The sequence below is a fragment of the Alexandromys fortis genome, unplaced genomic scaffold (genome assembly GCF_014885135.2).
Source record: "Alexandromys fortis isolate MF-2015 unplaced genomic scaffold, M_Fortis_MF-2015_v1.1 scaffold_62, whole genome shotgun sequence".
Lineage (NCBI taxonomy): Eukaryota > Metazoa > Chordata > Mammalia > Rodentia > Cricetidae > Alexandromys > Alexandromys fortis.
The window spans coordinates 6,437,324-6,454,434 of NW_026067942.1; the positions used below are offsets into that span (position 1 = coordinate 6,437,324).

Here is a 17,111-nt window from a genome sequence, read left to right on the forward strand (position 1 = left end):
TTCCTGGGCAGCCAAGATCACCAGCAAGGACACTGTTTGTTTTCCTCCCAGAATGCCCAAGCTGGTTACCACTTGCCGCTGCGGTTGCCTGGGGAACTCTTGCTATTTTCATGCAGGCTCCGGATGATGAGCTGTGGAAACACTCTGGCGAGGTTGGTCGGGGACGTGATACCCAAGTAGGCTCTGCCAGAGAGAAGAGCTTGGCACGAAGAGAGGAGGCTCGGCATTCACACACAGAGCGTGGTGGAGAGGGTGGCTGGGGAAGGCTGTGCCCAGAGAGAGAACCAGCTCATTCATTCCCACATGTTTACCTTCCCTTCTGTTCATAGCATCAAACACTCAGGGTTCTGGGCTTTGTGCTAGGTGGTATGGATATGGCAAACCAAGTGAGGGTGTCCAGCCCCGTGAGAAGCTGGAAACATAAAATACAGCTTCAGTTCAGCAGGTTCTGTGCCACCACAGGGCCGTACCAGGGTCTGAGAGGCTTCCCTGAAGACGTATCTAAGAGGATATAGGGTTTTGCAGCCAGTGTGGACAACGGGGGCAGCATGTGTATGGGTTCAGAAGAGACGAGTGCAGCGCTTGCAGAGTGTACATTCAGTCCTGGGCAAAGTGGGAGCCAGACCAGAACCAGCAGCAGGGAGGCTTTGGGGAGAAGTGTGCTGGGGCCACTGAAACTGTTGACCAAGGTTTCTGTCCCACCCAGTGCCACAGTCGTTCAGTCCCAAAGAAACAACACAGAGGTCTACATAAACTGGTTGGCCTATTAGCTCAGGGTTCTTATTAACTCTTTCTTACATTGTACATTATCCATTATTCTTGTCTGTGCTAACCACGTGGCTTGGTCCCTAATATCAGTGAAGAGGCTCTCTCATCTTGTTTTCTCTGTGGCTGGGTGACAACTGCAGACTGACTCTTTCCTCTTCCCAGAATTCTCCTGTTCTTGTCACCCCACCTATACTTCCTGCCTGGCTTCTGGCCAATCAGCGTTTTATTAAAATACAATTGACAGGGTACAGGGGGCTGGAGAGATGGCTCAGTGGTTAAGAGCATTGCCTGCCCTTCCAAAGGTCCTGAGTTCAATTCCCGGCAACCACATGGTGGCTCACAACCATCTGTAATGAGGTCTGGTGCCCTCTTCTGGGCTGCAGACATACACACAGACAGAATATTGTATACATAAGAAAGAAAGAGAGAGAGAGAGAAAGAGAGAGAGAGAGAAAACAATTGACAGGGTACAGACCGTTGTCCCACAGCATGAAACATTGGGATGAGGCCCCAGGTAACAAAAATGTATCCCAGGCCATTCTCTGGAGAGAGGCCAGTTTCCCCACTGCCCATGGGATGCTGGGAGGCTCCACAGAGCATCCAAGAGCCCTGAAGCTGCAGAGTCCTCCACCAGGAGAGCCAGGCTCGGGCTCGGGCTCAAGCTGGCACTTGCTGCCCATCTGCACTTCCTCCAAATCCCAATCTGCTGCCCCAACACTGGGCATGTGCGTAAATGCCTTCTGCCTGCCCGTGGCCATACCCCTGCTGGAAGATGCCTGCTGGCCCGGAAGGTGGGGCTGACATGCAACAGAAAGGGGACAAGTGTGGAGAAATGCAGCCCTCACAGATGTCAGGAGCCAGCTGGGCACAACACACATCCGCCTCCCCCTAGTCCCCAGCCAACCTTGTAGCTGTTTTTGCCCTCGTCATACACAGTAAGAAACCAAAGCTCCGAGATGCTAACTAGCCCCTCCAGAGCTAAAGCGATGAAGTCAGGATTCAAACACACGTGTGACTCTGAAACCCATCCCTAAAGTCAGGATTCAAATGCACGCGTTCTCTCTGCGGTGTGGTCCGGGCAGGCTTCCTGAGCACAGGTTAACACTTCCCAGGCTATGCTCTAGGGGTCCTGAGTCCTCCTGGGGCTCCAGACAGTCCTCGGCTTAATTTCAAAATTCTCTCAGAGGCAGATTTTAATTTCTAGCTTTGTACACACACACACACACACACACACACACACACACACACACACACACACACACGGGACTCAGGCTGACCTTGAACCTACCACACAGTCAGGACAATCTGGAATTCTGATCTCCTACCTCTGCTGCCTGAGGGTCACAGGTGTCTGTCACCACACATGTTATTTTGTGCTGGGGCTGGAATCCAGAGCCTTGTGCATACTAGGCAGTCTGTCAAGTGAGCCACATCCCAGCCTCTTTCTGTTTATTCTCGATTGTTTGTTTGAAGTGTGTGGATATTTTGTCTGCATGTAAGTATGTGCACCATGTGTATCATGTGTATGATTGATGTCACATGAAGGCTAGAGGAGGGCACCCGTTCCCTAGGACTGGAGTTACAGATGGTTGTGAGCCACCATGTGGGTGCTAGGAATTGTAGCAAGTCCTCTGGAAGAGCAGGCAGTGCTCCAGAGCCATCTCTCCAACCCATACATTTTTTTAGAGGTTTATTTTTATTTCTAGTTGTGTGTATGTGGAGAGGGCCGCAGGTGGATGTGAGCACAGGTGTCCAGGGAAGTCACAGTCATTTGGTCCCCTGGAACTGGAGTTGCAGGTGGTTGTGAACTCTCAACTCTACAAGAGTAGCACCTGCTCTCAACTGCTGAGCCATCTCTCCAGGACTGTTTCTTTTAATAAACAACAAAGGTTACGCTGGGCATGTTGGGACAGCCTTTCATCTAAGAGGCAGAGGAAGGGTGATCTCTTGTGAGTTGGAGGCCAGCCTGGTCTACATAGTGATACCCTACCTCAAGAAAAGAAAAGAAAGATAAATAACAAAGGTTTATTTGAAGACATTTCCTGCTACTACAGGATCTGCAGGTTCAGGTGGACACAGCATTTTTCAGCCTCAGAATGACTGCCATTTGGGCCCTGTAATTCTCTCTGCAGGTACAGTAGCTCCCTGCAGTGCTCCGATCCCAGATGATGGTGCCCGTGTCACCAGCAGGGACAATACTCCTGGGGCCTGATAGTCAGTGTGAGGTGTGGTTGTCAGCACTCTTGAATGACCCCTGGCCAGGCTCTGCCATGCTGGACTCCAGATGCCTTACCACAGCCTTTGACCATGGCCAGGTCCCACAGTCACTCATTTCCCATCAACCCTCCCACTGTTCTGCTTTGTGCCCACTGCTGCGTCCATGGTCCTCACCTCCCGGCCTCTTGGCAGGCAGACAAGGACGGCAGGACCAGGAGAGGAACCCCACGCCTAAGCCCTGCAAGCTGGGCATATGAAGTGCAGAGACAGAATTCTTTTGCAGCAATGGTGTGTTTATTTACTCTTAGCCTTACTACAAAGTACACGCGTTTGTGGCACAGAACATGGGGAACACAGAACTGAATGAAGACACAGAGCCTGTCCCTTACAGCCCCACTGCCCAGAGAGCAATGCTGAGCTGAAGTTCCAGTGAGGAGTAGCACCGTGGATGCTGTGCAGGCAAAGACACCCAGGCAGGCACAGCCCCAACCAAGGACATCACAAAGCAGTCTCCCAGTTAACATCAGCTTTATTCAAATGCAGGGCACCCAGAGGCTTCCCCAAATGTGTTCCATGGGACTTTTAATCCCGTCCCCCCACCTACCCTAGAACAGCCCTTTGCAGCTAGACATCAGAACTCATCCTTTATGTCAAAATGGGGCTGGTCTTCAGGCTTGAAGTCCAGGTTGGGGCTGCCGTCCTCATTGAGGATGCGGCGTGCTGTGTAGCCAACAATGGGGTATTTGGCCTTGTACACCCTGGTGAAGACGTCGTCTAGGGCCTCCAGTTCCTTGGCTGTGAGACCCGTCTGGGGGAAAGAAATGGGAGAGGGATGTGAGCAAATTGCATTTGGCCACAGTGTATCTGACACTGCCCTCTCTCTGCCCTGCCTTACAAGCCCCAAGCCCCAAATGCAAGAGGAAAACACACTTAAAAAAAAAAAAACTTTTTAGGAGCGAGCAAGAACACAGCCCTCACTATCAGATTCTGTAGTTGTGTTTCTTATATTTGGGGAATTGCTGGGGTCTGCACATCTGTGCTGCAGCGAATGAGGCTCACCCTAGAAACCACCTTTGTGTTCACGGTGCCCCCGCTTGCCAGAAATATGTGGAAAAACCATCTTAGATCAAGTAATGGACAATGGACTTTTAAAGTATTTGTGCAGAGGGTAAGTGAGCGTGTTTACAGGATGGGGGTACAGCATGTGTGTGCAGGGGTGAACACAACATGTGTATGCAGGTGAGTGCAGCATGTGTGCAGGAGTGAATGCAACATATATGTGTGTGCAGGGGTGAGTGCAGCATGTGTGTGCAAGTTGTGAACAGAGTGTGTACAGGGTGTAGATGCAAAGTGTTTGTACAGAGGTGGAGTACCGGGTGTGTGTGCAGGGGCAGGGGAGCAATGGCTTCATCAGTTTTGCCTATCAGCTGACAGAGGAATTATCACCCACAGGACACCCAGTCTTGGGTGGGTGGCTCTATAACCGGTGTCTATCTCTGAACTATTACACATTTGAGTACTCCGTCTGCTGTAGTTTGGATGGGGAGTGTCACTTTATGAAAGGTCCCCTCAATGGTTTGGTCTCCAGGGTGGAGCTGGGAGGTGATGGAGCCTTTAAGGGGTGGGGCCTAGCGAGTGGTGCATGCATTGAGAGTTTGCCCTCCACAGGAATTGTGGGACACTGGCCACTTACCCGTTCTCTTCTGCTTCCTCTGCCACATGCCCTAGCCGTGACGTGGCTATAACCAGCCCCATTTTAATGCTGTTTGCTTCTACACAAAGCACGAGTGTGGAGGGTACCCTGTTTATCCCCAGTTACAGCAGCTCTGAGACTGGGACTGGAAGGTGGGGTATAGATGAGGTGCAGATCACAGGGTACTGAGCTGCTGGGCAGGCTGGGGACAAGCAGTGAAGTCTGCCAGGTTGGACAACGAGTCCACACAGAGTTTGGACCTAAGTCTGTAAGCGGAGGCTCTGAAGTAGGGGTGACCCAGGAAGACGATGAATTTTAAGGAAGTGGCCACCATGCAACATAGGCTAGTTAATGGGCTTATTAGGAAGTTTTGGGGGCTAAGGGTCTTGTCCAGCGGCAGACCACTTGCCTTACATATGGGGGGCCTGAGTTCAAATCCAAAGAAATAAAACAACTTTGTTGGAGAGATGACTCAGCAGTGGTTAAGAGCATTGTCTGTTCATCCAGAGGCCCCGGGTTCAATTCCCAGCACCCACAGGGCAGCTCACAGCTGTCTGCTCCAGTTCCAGGGGGTCTGACTCCCTCACACAGACATGCATGCAGGAAAACACCAATACACAGAAAATATAAGTAAACACATTTTAGAAAATTAGCTGGGCTTAGTGGTGTCAATCTTTAATCTCAGCCGTTGGGAGGCAGAGGCAGTCTGGTGAGCTTGAGGCCAGCCTGGTCTACATAGAGAGTTGCAGCCTAGACGGGGCTACACAGTGAGACCCCATCTCAAGAAAACAACAAACAAAGGCCAAGAACGAAGCACACGGCATGGGAGCAGAGCAGAGCATTCTGGCAAGCGCTCATCAGCTCATCAGCTTACAGTATCGTGAGTGAGGTCCGCAGGATCCAGTGACATCTTGGCCACTCCTCTGGTGGAGTCTTTCCCGGTCAAGGCATTGTAGGGGGCTCCTCGCCCATAAAACTCTGCAGAGGGAGCAGAGGGGGAGAGAGTGGGTGCATGGAGAGCAGCCAGGAGCTACTTGGGAGTTCTCCAGACCCCTCCCCCCATCCTCAGAAAAGGCTGTAGTACTGAGAAGGAACACAGCAGGGCAGATGGAAGGCCCGAGTCCACATGGTGCTCCACCAATCCAGAACGGTGCTCCACCAACCCAGAATGGTGCTCCACCAATCTACAACTGTGCTCTACCAATCCAGAACGGTGCTCCACCAACCCAGAATGGTGCTCCACCAATCTACAACTGTGCTCTACCAATCCAGAACGGTGCTCCACCAATCCAGAATGGTGCTCCACCAATCTACAACTGTGCTCTACCAATCCAGAACAGTGTTCCACCAACCCAGAATGGTGCTTCACCAATCCAGAATGGTGCTCCACTAATATATAATGGTGTTCCACCAATCCAGACCTGTGCTCCACCAATCCAGAATGGTGCTCCACCAATCCAGAACATGAGGGAGACATACCACGACTGAGCGGTGGTTTGTAGAAAACACACAATGCAGTCTCTTTGAAAGTTAAAGTGCAAGTCACACCTAATGATGCAGGCCTGCAATCACAGCTAGGAAGGAGGCTGACGCAGGAGGATTGCATGTTCAAGGCTAGCCTGCACCCACCCCAGAGTTTTAAAAAGGAGGGGGAGGTATGATGTGTGGCTCAATGGTAGACTGCTTGCCTACTGATCTACCTTTATTGTTCTTAAAGTATGACAAAGTATGACTTTATCGTACATAAAGTCCTGGGTTCAATCCTGTGTGTGTGTATGTATGTGTGTGGCATGTATGTTGTGTATATGGTGTGTGCATATGGTGTGTTTGTCTCTATGTATGTATGTATGTATATCTGTCTGTCTGTCTATCTATCTCTGTGTGTATCTCTGTATGGAGATGTATATACAAATACAGACAAGAAGAACCTCTGGTTTCAAACGCCTCAGGAAGCCAAGTCTCCTACTATGTGAATTTACAGGATGAGTCATGAAACCCACCTCCTGGGGCTGGAGAGAGGGCTCAGTGGTTAAGAGCCCTCTCAGATTCACCCACATGATGGCTCACAACTACCTGTGACTCCAGTTCCAGGGGATCCAATGTCCTCTTCTGGCTTCTGTGAGCACTGTATGCACATGCTACACAGACACACATGCAGGCAAAGCACCCATATGCAAAATAAAAATTTTTAAAAATTATTTAAAAACCAAACACTTTCTGGTGCTATGTCGATAGACTCGGGGAAGCACTGTTTGATCGCCTTCTAGAACAGCAAGTCTCAGCTAAGGGGCACTTTTCTGCCTCCAGCTGGAGTGCTCATAGGTTTGAACTGGATTCCACAGCCCTCCAAACAGGAACTGGTATGGTCAGGAAGTACTAAGTAGATAAGACCTCTTTTGGTGAAACACTGTTGGGTTAGCTCCATCAGGGTCTTTCAGAGGGAAGGGAAAGGCCTTGCCTGACGCGACCCCTTGCCTCGTTCCTCCAGGCACCTGCTCCAGCCCTGTGTTCCCCAGAAAGAAAAAGCCACTTACCCTTTCCAGAGCTGACATCAAACACCACTCCCTTCACCGCCAAGTAGATGGGCTGATCCTCCTGGAAAGCAGGGGAGAGGCGTGAGGGGAAGGGGGAGAAACACTGACTCTCTACACAGGTAGCTAGGACTGCTTGCCACAAGCTAGGTTAGGAACGGTGGTGAGCTGCTAGGCTTGGCCCTGGCAGGCTCACCACCTCTCAGACAATGTCAAACCCATTCACCAAAGCTCGGGAAGTCATAAAGTGCCATGAGGTGTGGCAATGCCCTCCTGCAAAACAGTCAGGGGTTGAAGCAGACAAGCAAACCAGGCATGGTAGTGCACCATAATCTCAGCATTCAGGAAGCAGAGGCAGGAGGATTAGAAGTTCAACTTTAGTTTCAGCTACTTAGCAAATTTGAGGCAGACCTAAGCTATGTGAGACCCTAGCTCAAATAGGACACAAATCAAAAGAATATGAAATGCTGGACGATTTCAGTCAGAACATGACCCTGTCACCAATGGACACATGTGGGTTTAAGCGTGCCAGTGACACACTTTTTGTTTTGATTCTTAAAAAAAAAAGATTTATTTGAGCCTGGAGAGATGATGATGATGCGTGTGTGTATATGTATCTCACTTGGTGGCTACAGCTAGAAAAGGCGGCAGGTCTTCACAGCACCGGCCTGTCACGTAACTGCTTCCTATAGGCTGCTTTTCTGTTGCTGTGGCAATACCATGTATTAGTTTATCTGGGCTGATGGCTCCAGAGGGGTCGTATTGCAGTTTTAGGTAGCCTGGCTTCCCCATAGTCAGGCCACCTTTCCTCCAGGGCTGAGTTGTCCCATTGCAGCTCTACCCCCCCCCCCCAAAGCTGACCTATTGTGATTCTAAGTACATCCCGGCTTCCCGCTAAGTCAGGATATCCCAGTACCACTACTGTACCACATTCCCCTATGGAGGAAGACATGGCCTTCTTCCGCATGTGGGAAGCAACATAGGAATGCCTTTACCAGTTCTTGCTTTGGTCAGAATTTACAAAGGGATTGAACATCATTTTGGTGGCTGCCACTCAAGAGAGATGACCACAAAATGGAAGAGCCTAATCTAAGTTTTAAGATTTGTAAACTCAGGGCTGGAGAGATGGCTCAGTGGTTAAGAGCATTGCCTGCTCTTCCAAAGGTCCTGAGTTCAATTCCCAGCAACCACATGGTGGCTCACAACCATCTGTAAAAGAGGTCTGGCGCCCTCTTCTGGCCTTCAGGCATACAGACAGAATATTGTATACATAATAAATAAATAAATATAAAAAAAAAAAAGATAATAAAAGATTTGTAAACCCAAGAAGAATCAGATAACCAAGAAGGAAGACTGGTGTTTTCCTAATGGAAATGTATTTTAAATGTAATTCCAGCTAGGTGTGGGCATGCACACCTTAAATCCCTGCATCCAAGAGGCAGAGGCAGGTGATCTCTGTGAGTTTGAGACTAGCCTGGTCTACATAGTGAGTTCCTGGCCAGCCATGGAACTGGCTAGTTTTATGTCAACTTGACATAAGCTAAGGACATTTTGGAGGAGGAATCCTCAACTGAACAATATCTACATAAGACTGGCCTATAGGCTGGCTAGTGGTTCATTTTCTTGATTGATGTGGGAGGGCCCAGCTCACTATGGCAGATCCTGGGGGTATAAGAAAGCAGGCTGAACAAGCTGTAAGGAGCAACCCAGTAAGCCGCACCCCTCACCCCTCCACGACTTTTGCTTCCATTCTTGCCCTCAGGTTACTGCTCTGCTTGAGTTCCTACCCTGACCTCCTTCAGTGAATGGAGTGTGACCTGGAAGTGTGAGAGGAAATGAACCCTTCCCTCCCGAGCCATTGTGTTGCATCGTGGCAAGAGAAACCCTAAAAGGCAGGACCAGATAGTGAGACCTTGTCTCAAAAACTAGAACAATGGAAATTAATTCCAAAATTGCTCACAGGGACTATGACTTTAAAGCTGGAAGGAGTCTAGAAGTTGCTCAAACATGTTCTTTATGGTTGAGACTGTTAGTTGTGCGTGTCGTCTGTGTGTATGTGTGTGTGTGTGTGTGTGTGTGTGTGTGTGTGTGTGTGTGAGAGAGAGAGAGAACACGAGAGCTCTCTAGGCTAGCCCTGAACCCAGTTCTCCTGAATGTCTCCTGAGGGTTGGGATTCCAGGCTTGCCCCCACCACACCCTGCTGAGTGAGGCCGTTTGGTTCCAAGGATAAGATATGATAAGGAGGAGGGACTCAGAAGGAAAGGCAGGACCACACGGGGAGATTTGGAACACAAGGTTCCTCCTGCCCTCTCTCGATGCCCACCAGAGGGCATCCTTAGCCCAGAGAGAACTTGCCTAGATGTAGGGGGACAGTGAGTAGGGACCCAAAGTTGCTCAAGAGCCAGGGCTCCAGGAAAACATGCCTGGCAGGAAGGGACGGGAGCTTTCACTGCCCTTCACCTGAGACGTGCGGTGGCCTCACCATCTGGCATTTCTGGCTGTCTCTGGCCAATAGCAAGTGCCTCAAGGGCCATGGAAGCATTGGGCAGAAAGGAAGTGAGTGGACTGTGGGCACAGCTGGTCAGAGTACCCACACCTCATCATCCTCTGGGCCCAGGTGAGGGGTGAGCCAGACCAGCTCCTCAGCACCCCTCTTTAGAGGGAACCTGCTGTGTAGGGTTTTTTTTTTTTTTTTCCCAACAGACTAAAGGGGATAGAAGAAAGTAATAGAAAGTGGAAGAAAACACAAGTGCCTGGTCTGAGGTTGCTCTACGTCAGGTGGCTCTACATATAGGAAATCATCATAGTTAATCTGGGTGGGTGTGACCTGCTCCAGCCCACGGAAAGGTCACGAGGTTCCCTGAGGAAAAGGGAACTCTCCCTAGCAGGTGGCGCCTGCCTGAGATCAATGTGAGTTCTTCGGCCACCCTGGTCTGCATAGTGGATCCAGGACAGCCAGAACTATATAGTAAGATCCTGTCTCAACAAACCCTTCCAGGAAGAAAGGAAGGAAGGAAAGAAGGAAGGAAGGAAGGAAGGGAGGGAGGGAGGGAGGGAGGGAGGGAGGAAGGAAGGGAGGGAGGGAGGGAGGAAGGACACAAGGAAGGAAGGGAGGAAGGAAAGAAGAAAGGAAGGGAGGGAGGGAGGGAGGAAGGACCTGCTGGAGAATTCCAGCCTCCTTCAGTTCAGCTGTCTGATTAGCCAGCCCCACCATCTGAAACCGTTGTAATAATACCTCCCCTCCTCCTCTCCAATGCCAGTACCATTCATTTGAAAATATGGCAGCTGTGAGGCTTAGTGACTTGGCTTAAATCACAAGCCCAGGTACCAGTAAAGGTTTAAGTTTCAGCATGACCAAATAACAAACCATGATGCTACTGGAGGTGGTGGGTGTGGCTACTGGTAATTCCTCAGGACCCATAGCATAGACCAGAGCCATTTCTGGCACCGCACAGCTCTGCTAACTACCCAGGGCACTCCTCTGCCTCTGCTCCCAGCAACTCCTTCCCTGGCTCCTCCCACCTCATGCTATGGCTCTCCACCCTTAAGTCTAGCTCCACATATGATTAATATGAAAACTAGGGTCTTAGTCCTTGTCCTGTAGTCTCTAGGTGTGCCCTTCCTTGGAATGTGTGCTGGGGGGGGGTCAAGAACCCCCATATATGGATGAATGCAAACTCTATAGAGGGCAGTTCACAGATATTAAAGACGAATCCACTCCTGGGTTCTTTACGCTATCTCTTCCCCTTGAATATACCCTTTCCCTGGCAGCAAACGACCAAGAGCCAGTCATCTGCGCACTAGAAACCCTGGCTTCTTCCCCAGCTACACTAGGTGCGCCCATGCATGGTGCTCCTATGAATGATGCTCCTATGCATGGGTGCTCCATGTAAATCCCACTGGACACCCCATGCAAGTCGTGGGGCATCCCCGTCGGATAGGGAGGAATACAACTCCTTGCTAAGTGTTCTCTGCACGTGTGAGCATCTGCACCAAGAGCTCCCTTAACACCATCTGCCCCTACCACCACCACGTTCCTATCCCTGTGTCCTCCTCATGGACCCATGGGTCTAAACCAGTGGTTCTCAATCTTCCTAATGTTGTAACCTTTAATACAGTTCCTCATGTTGTGGTGATCCCCAACCATAAAATTATTTTGTTGCTACTTCATAACTCTAATTTTGCTACCATTATGAATCGTAATGTAAATATCTATGTTTTCCGATGGCCTTAGGGGACCCCTGTGAAAGGGTCCACGACCCACAGGTTGAGAACTGCTGTCCTAAATTGTCATCCATAAGGACCCCTGCATATTCGGTCTGTGTAAGGCCAGCTAAAACAGAGAGCCTAGGGAGCACAGTCCAGAAAGGCTGAGCAAAGCAACACAGGTCCCTCCCTCCTGAGCCGCTGAGCCCTTCAGTTTCCCCGGCAGTAAAGGCAGGGGATTCATTCCTGGAAAGCTTGGCTTCCTCCCTACCTAAAGCAGCCGCCCCTATGGGGGAACGTTGTTCCCCCTCTGCATTCATCCCCACGAGCCCAGACACTAAATGGGGTCTGATGGAAGGATTCCAGAAGGCCTGGGACAACGGAGCAGGAAGAGGAAGGGCTGAGAAGTCCTCGATCATCCGGGCTCGCCCCAGTCTTACTAGCCCAGAGAGCGCGCTCTGGCTGGCCACTGCACAAGCCATAGGCCGTGTGGCCCCAGGCCACACTCACACTAAAATCCAGAAGGGTCTGAGGTCTGTACTCAAACCATAGCGACAAGGCGGGGCAAGGGGAGCGCGGGGTGGGGCATGAAGACAGCGCTGGGCCTCCACCAAGGGCCTCGCGCGGGTCCCCTGCCACCAGCTGGGGCCTGGGGACAGCAGCCAGCCCAGGCCGCGCCGCCTACCTCCTCGCCGCCGTAGCGGGCCAGCTCCTCCTCCGTGAAGAGCCGCACCGGGGGCCCGCGCTCTGCGGGGCGCGGCGTCTGCCCAGCGCGGGCTGTGGCCACCGGGGTCAGAGCCAGCACCAAGGCGAGCGCCGCCAGCGGCCGCAGCCGCCACCCGGGCGCGGGGCGCGCCATGGACCGCCTGGAGCCGGCAGGAGGACGGCGGGGCGGAGCACAGTCAGCAACTAGGGAGGGGCCCTGTAAAACAGGACCCGGCCTTATTAATTACTCTCTTGGAGAATAAATCCTACTCTGTAGCCTGTAATATTCTTGAACTGGCGGTGATCCTCCTGCCTCAGCCTCCAGAAAACTGGGATTCCAGGCTGGAGGCACCAAGCCCAGATAGCTTGCTTACTTTTCTGTCCTTCCTTCCCTCCCTCCTTCCTTTCTATGGCTCCCTTCCTCTTTTCTTTTTTCTCCCTCCCTCCTTCCCTTTCTCTCCCCTCCTCTCCCCTTCTCTCCCCCCTCCTCCTCTCTCCTTCTCTCCCCTCCCCTCCTCTCCTCTTCTCTCTTCTCTTGGCTCTCCTCTTTCCAGGTTTCAGGGAACCTCCTAGCCTGGCTCTTTTGTGTTGCAACTAACTAATTTGTGACCCTGAAGAGACCATTCAGGCCAAACACGACTTGACGTCTCTGACCTCCAGGACTCTGTCTGGCTGCTCCAGCCCCTTCTCTTTCTACAGGCCTGTGTGTCAGGACCCTCTTGAAATGGAAAGATCCTTCCTGGATTTTTGCTGACCACACGTAGCTGCCAACTTCCCAGAGAGGCTACGGAGCAGTTTGTAATTGAATAGCATGCCCACCAGGCACACTGGAGTGAACCTGTACCCAGACTCTCCAGGTGCCCCAAGTGCCCTCTGCTATTCGAACCCAGACTCTTTTTTTTTGGGGGGGGGGTTTCAAGATAGGGTTTCTCTGTAGACCATGCTGGCCTTAAACTCCCAGAGATCCACCTGCCTCTGCCTTCTGAGTGCTGGGGTTAAAGGAGTGCTCCACCACTGCCGGGCTCAGACACATTTTTAAAAACACTTGGAAGCAATAGTTATCTGTAGAGAAAGTAGAAACTGGAGCTGGAGAGACTGCTTAGTGTTTAAGAGCACGGCTGCTCTTCTAGAGGACCTGAGCTCAATTCCCAGCACCTACATGGCAGCTCACAACCATCAGTAATTCCAGTGCCAGGGGACCTGACTTTCTGATCTCTGAGGGCAGCAGGCACAAGAGTGGTGCATGGACACACGTGCAGACAAAACATCCATACACATAAAATAAATAAAATAAAATAGAAATGATTTCCACTACTGTTTACTAGTACATATGTCTTAACTGTGTCTAACAGTAAAACAGAAGGGTCAGATGCAGGTCGCCGGCCACACAGGTGGCTGGAGAGGATGTGACAATAACCCAGAAACAACCCCGAGAGACCAGCCACAGGAAGGAAGGAGGTGGCGGTCACTATGAGATTCTGGTGCTGTGGGTCACCTGGCTGGAACCAGAGACACAAGATGCCTTTGGAGTAGGGTTGGAGTCTTGGGAGAGGAGCTGGAGCTTACCATCACATTCTCTCCCCTTCTCTGGACTTGCCAGTCTCAGGCAGCACTTCCTCTGGACCTGAATTCAGTGGAAACCCTGATCTAAATGCTTCCCGATGTCTCATTTATCCCCCAAGGATAAAATACCTCACCAATATCTCACCAATACCCTAGGCGTCCTTTTTCCACAATCAAGCTGGCAATCAAAATTAACCATCACAAATAGGCAGCAACAGTTTCATATCACACACAAGGTAACTGATGTACAGGAAGGTTAAATGAACTACCAAGACTCAGGGTTGGTCAGAGCAGAGCCAAGACAGAACGGGGCGTGGGGCACCTGGTTCCCGCTTTCGCTAGCTGCCGTCTGCCATCTCTGGTGGACACTGAGCGGAGGAGCAGCACCGACAACTGGGCACCCACGCCGAGGCCTCAGAAAGCAGGCATTTGGGAGTGGGTTTGCTTCCTTGGGCCGCTGTGCTGGAGGACCACAGACCCACTGTGCTGGAGGACCACAAACCTGCTGTGCTGGAGGACCACAGACCCGCTGTGCTGGAGGAACACAGACCCGCTGTACTGGAGGAACACAGACCCGCTGTACTGGAGGATCACATACTGATGATTTACAGGTATTTTCAGTCTTTTGGCCTTGTAACATGATAATGTCATCCACAACATTCATGTTTAGGAACTATGCAATCAAGTTACCAAAAAAACCTCATATCTTAAGTTTGTGGTTTTCTCTTGGGCTGGGTTCAGAGCTGTACCAGGGCACATGGCCCAGGGATGGAATGGAGACCTGAAGCCACCATGTGAATGACTGGAGCCACTTTGGCTCCCTGGGCTGTGCCCCTCCAGGCTGCTCCAGTGTGTGGTGGTTTCAGTGAGGACGCCTCCCATAGGCTCATATACTTGAATGCTTTGTCCCCAGTTGTTGGAACTGTTTGGAGAGGAGAGGTATGTCACTGGGAGTGGCCTTGAGGTTTCAAAAGATTTATAGAATTCTTAGAGCTTTCTCTCTGTCTCATGGTTGCAGATCAAGCAATATGTGAGCCTCATGGACTCTAACCTCCTAAACGAAAAGCAAATTAACTTCTTCCTTTTGTAAGCGGCCTTGCTCATGGCATTGTATCGCAGCAATCGGACCGTGAATAAGACACCTTCCATCTTCTCATCAGGACACAGGTCCTATTGGACAGGGCCCATCCCGTTCTACGTATGTCTGATTAACTCTCCAGTGACCCTGTTTCCTACAAGGTCACATTCTGAGGCACTTCTGAGCATTAAGAGGGGACATAAATTTATCACAAGGCTCTAGGACAGAGAGATAATTGATGCCATGAGACAGGGATGGCCACTTCCCTGGCCCTTAGGGAACCAGAGGGATGGAGATGGAGAAGCTAGTTTTGAAGATGGTCACTTTGTGGAGCCAGGAGGAGGAGCCAGAGCGCAAGGCTGATAATAAAGACGGTAGCATCAAGGGGTCCTCCAAGGCAGGGGAAAAATGTGCCCTCAGGAAAGGAGTTTGGGGTGCAGTGCTGCAGAGAGAACAAGGGTAAGAAGCATGAGGGATGGTGAGATGGCTCAGTGGTACGCTCCTTGCCTTGACAGCCTTACTACTGAGTCCAACCCTGGAATCACGGTGGAAGGAGCAAGCAGACCCTAAGGGGTTGTCTTCTGACATCCGTGGACACACCATGGCAAGTACACACACCACCTACCACCTCACGCATGCATACAAATGGTACATCAAGCAAACAGGAAGAGACACGAGGAAACAGGCACCTGGTTTGACAAAGCAGAAGTCACACTCTTTCGAAGCGTGACTGCTCAGGAGGGTGGGAGAAGAGGCCTTAGGGACACCAAGGGCTGAAATCCCCATTTTATGGTCCCTCTGCACTTGCACACAGATCCACAGGAATAGGAGCCCTGGGTGTCTCAGTCACTTCTGGATCCAGTGTGGTCATGGTGCGTTGTGTTTGTTAAACTGGGTTGACTCTCGCATTAGCCAGTATTCACTTCAAACGAGTCTTTGTCCAGTCTGGCTGGGGTAAATTTACCTGGTTTCTTTCAGCTGTAAAACCCTTGTGTGACACATTCAGTCAGCTACCCTTTATTGATACAGTAAGAAATGTCATTAGTTGCTTGTATTTTCGTGGATGTCTTTCTTAGGTTTCTATTGCTGTCGTAAAATATGACCAAAGGTAACTTGGGAAGGAAAAGGTTTATTTAACTTTACAGCTTCTAAATCCACCGTCTAGGGAAGTCTGGACAGGAGCTGACACAGAGGCCATGGAGGAGAGCTGCTTGCCCCTCGTGACTTGATCAACCTGCTTTCCTAGAGAAACCAGGACCACCAGCGCAGGGCGGCAGTGCCCAAATGAGCCGGGCCCTCCCACACCCCTCTTCAATCAAGAAAATACAACACAGGTTTGCCCACAGGCCCATCTGGGGGGCCAGGTATTCGGCTGAAGTTCCCTCCTCCAAAATGACTCTGGCTTGTGTCAAATTGACATAAAAAACAACAAGTGCTGTGAGCTCTTCTTAAGTGAGATGGCTGAGCCAGTATTCTATTGATAAACTTAAGCAATATTTGCTGAGCCCCTACACTGTGTTAGGTGCTATACACACTGTCTAGAGCTGCTTCTCGGGCTTTGGCTATGATCAAGTGTGCATTGTCTATATACTGACTCATTTAATAGATGTAAGAGCAGAGGACCTAGGGCAGGGAGGGTGACGTAAGACAAACAAAAGAAACCCACCCCTCGCTGGTACAGGCAGGTGTTGAGGATGGTTAGGCTTTTATCAAAGATCTGCTGAGTTCTTAAGTGTTCCTTCTGATGGTCATTTCTGGTGTATATACATAAAGCAAAGGCATTTATGGGGTGGGGTGAGGGATGCCATAACCAGACCTGGATGGGCTGTCCTGGCTGTCCTAGGCAGAAAGACCGCCAGTTAGACTACCTTACGGCAGCGCCAGCCATTCTGAACACGCCACAGGAGCCTTAGAAATCTATCCAGCTATTGCAACCCATTGCTTTGGCTCTTGAAGGTGGAACCTCAGCCAGGGTTGCTTCCCAGGCCGTCACAAACTACTCGTCATCACAAGCCTGTGGAGCTCTAGGTAACCGACAAACATTTCTACTTAGGCCAGATGAAGGGCATTCACTCATCTGGTGGCCTAGCAGGGTGATGCGTGATTGGTGAAAATGCAAACCCTCATTTGCATGTGAAGTTTCCTGTGATTGGTACCACCCTGTTGTAGAACATTATTTTAAGGTGTGTTACATTTGTTTATGCTCTGGAACATTGTTTAAGGATGTAAAGATGTGTTGTTTTTGTTTATGCTGTATTTGTTTAACTCTGTGAAGCTGTGACTCTTTGCCTGTCTAAAACACCTGACTAAGAAAGCGCTGAATGGCCAATAGCAAGGCAGGATCAGGGAT

At 50.6% G+C, this 17,111-nt stretch overlaps 1 protein-coding gene across 1 annotated transcript; it reads right to left on the minus strand.

Moving 5' to 3' along the window:
- Nucleotides 1–3,496: 3,496 nt before the first annotated feature.
- Nenf (neudesin neurotrophic factor) lies at nt 3,497–12,409 on the minus strand. The gene is made up of 4 exons (XM_050148155.1): nt 12,101–12,409; nt 7,213–7,273; nt 5,553–5,656; nt 3,497–3,793 (listed from the first exon to the last, which is right to left on the minus strand). The coding sequence occupies exons 1-4, from the start codon at nt 12,272–12,274 to the stop codon at nt 3,617–3,619; spliced, it is 516 nt and encodes a 171-aa protein (XP_050004112.1). The 5' UTR covers nt 12,275–12,409; the 3' UTR covers nt 3,497–3,616.
- Between the last annotated feature and the right edge of the window lie 4,702 nt (nt 12,410–17,111).

What these genes read in the sequence shown, in the direction of transcription:
- Nenf (XM_050148155.1), bottom strand. Translation starts at nt 12,274, where the DNA reads ATGGCGCGCCCCGCGCCCGGGTGGCGGCTGCGGCCGCTGGCGGCGCTC. An exon ending in CCCGCTACGGCGGCGAGGAG is followed by an intron (nt 7,274 to 12,100) that starts GTAGGCGGCGCG and finishes CCTGCTTTCCAG; the next exon opens with GAGGATCAGCCCATCTACTT. An exon ending in TGATGTCAGCTCTGGAAAGG is followed by an intron (nt 5,657 to 7,212) that starts GTAAGTGGCTTT and finishes CTCCCTCTGCAG; the next exon opens with AGTTTTATGGGCGAGGAGCC.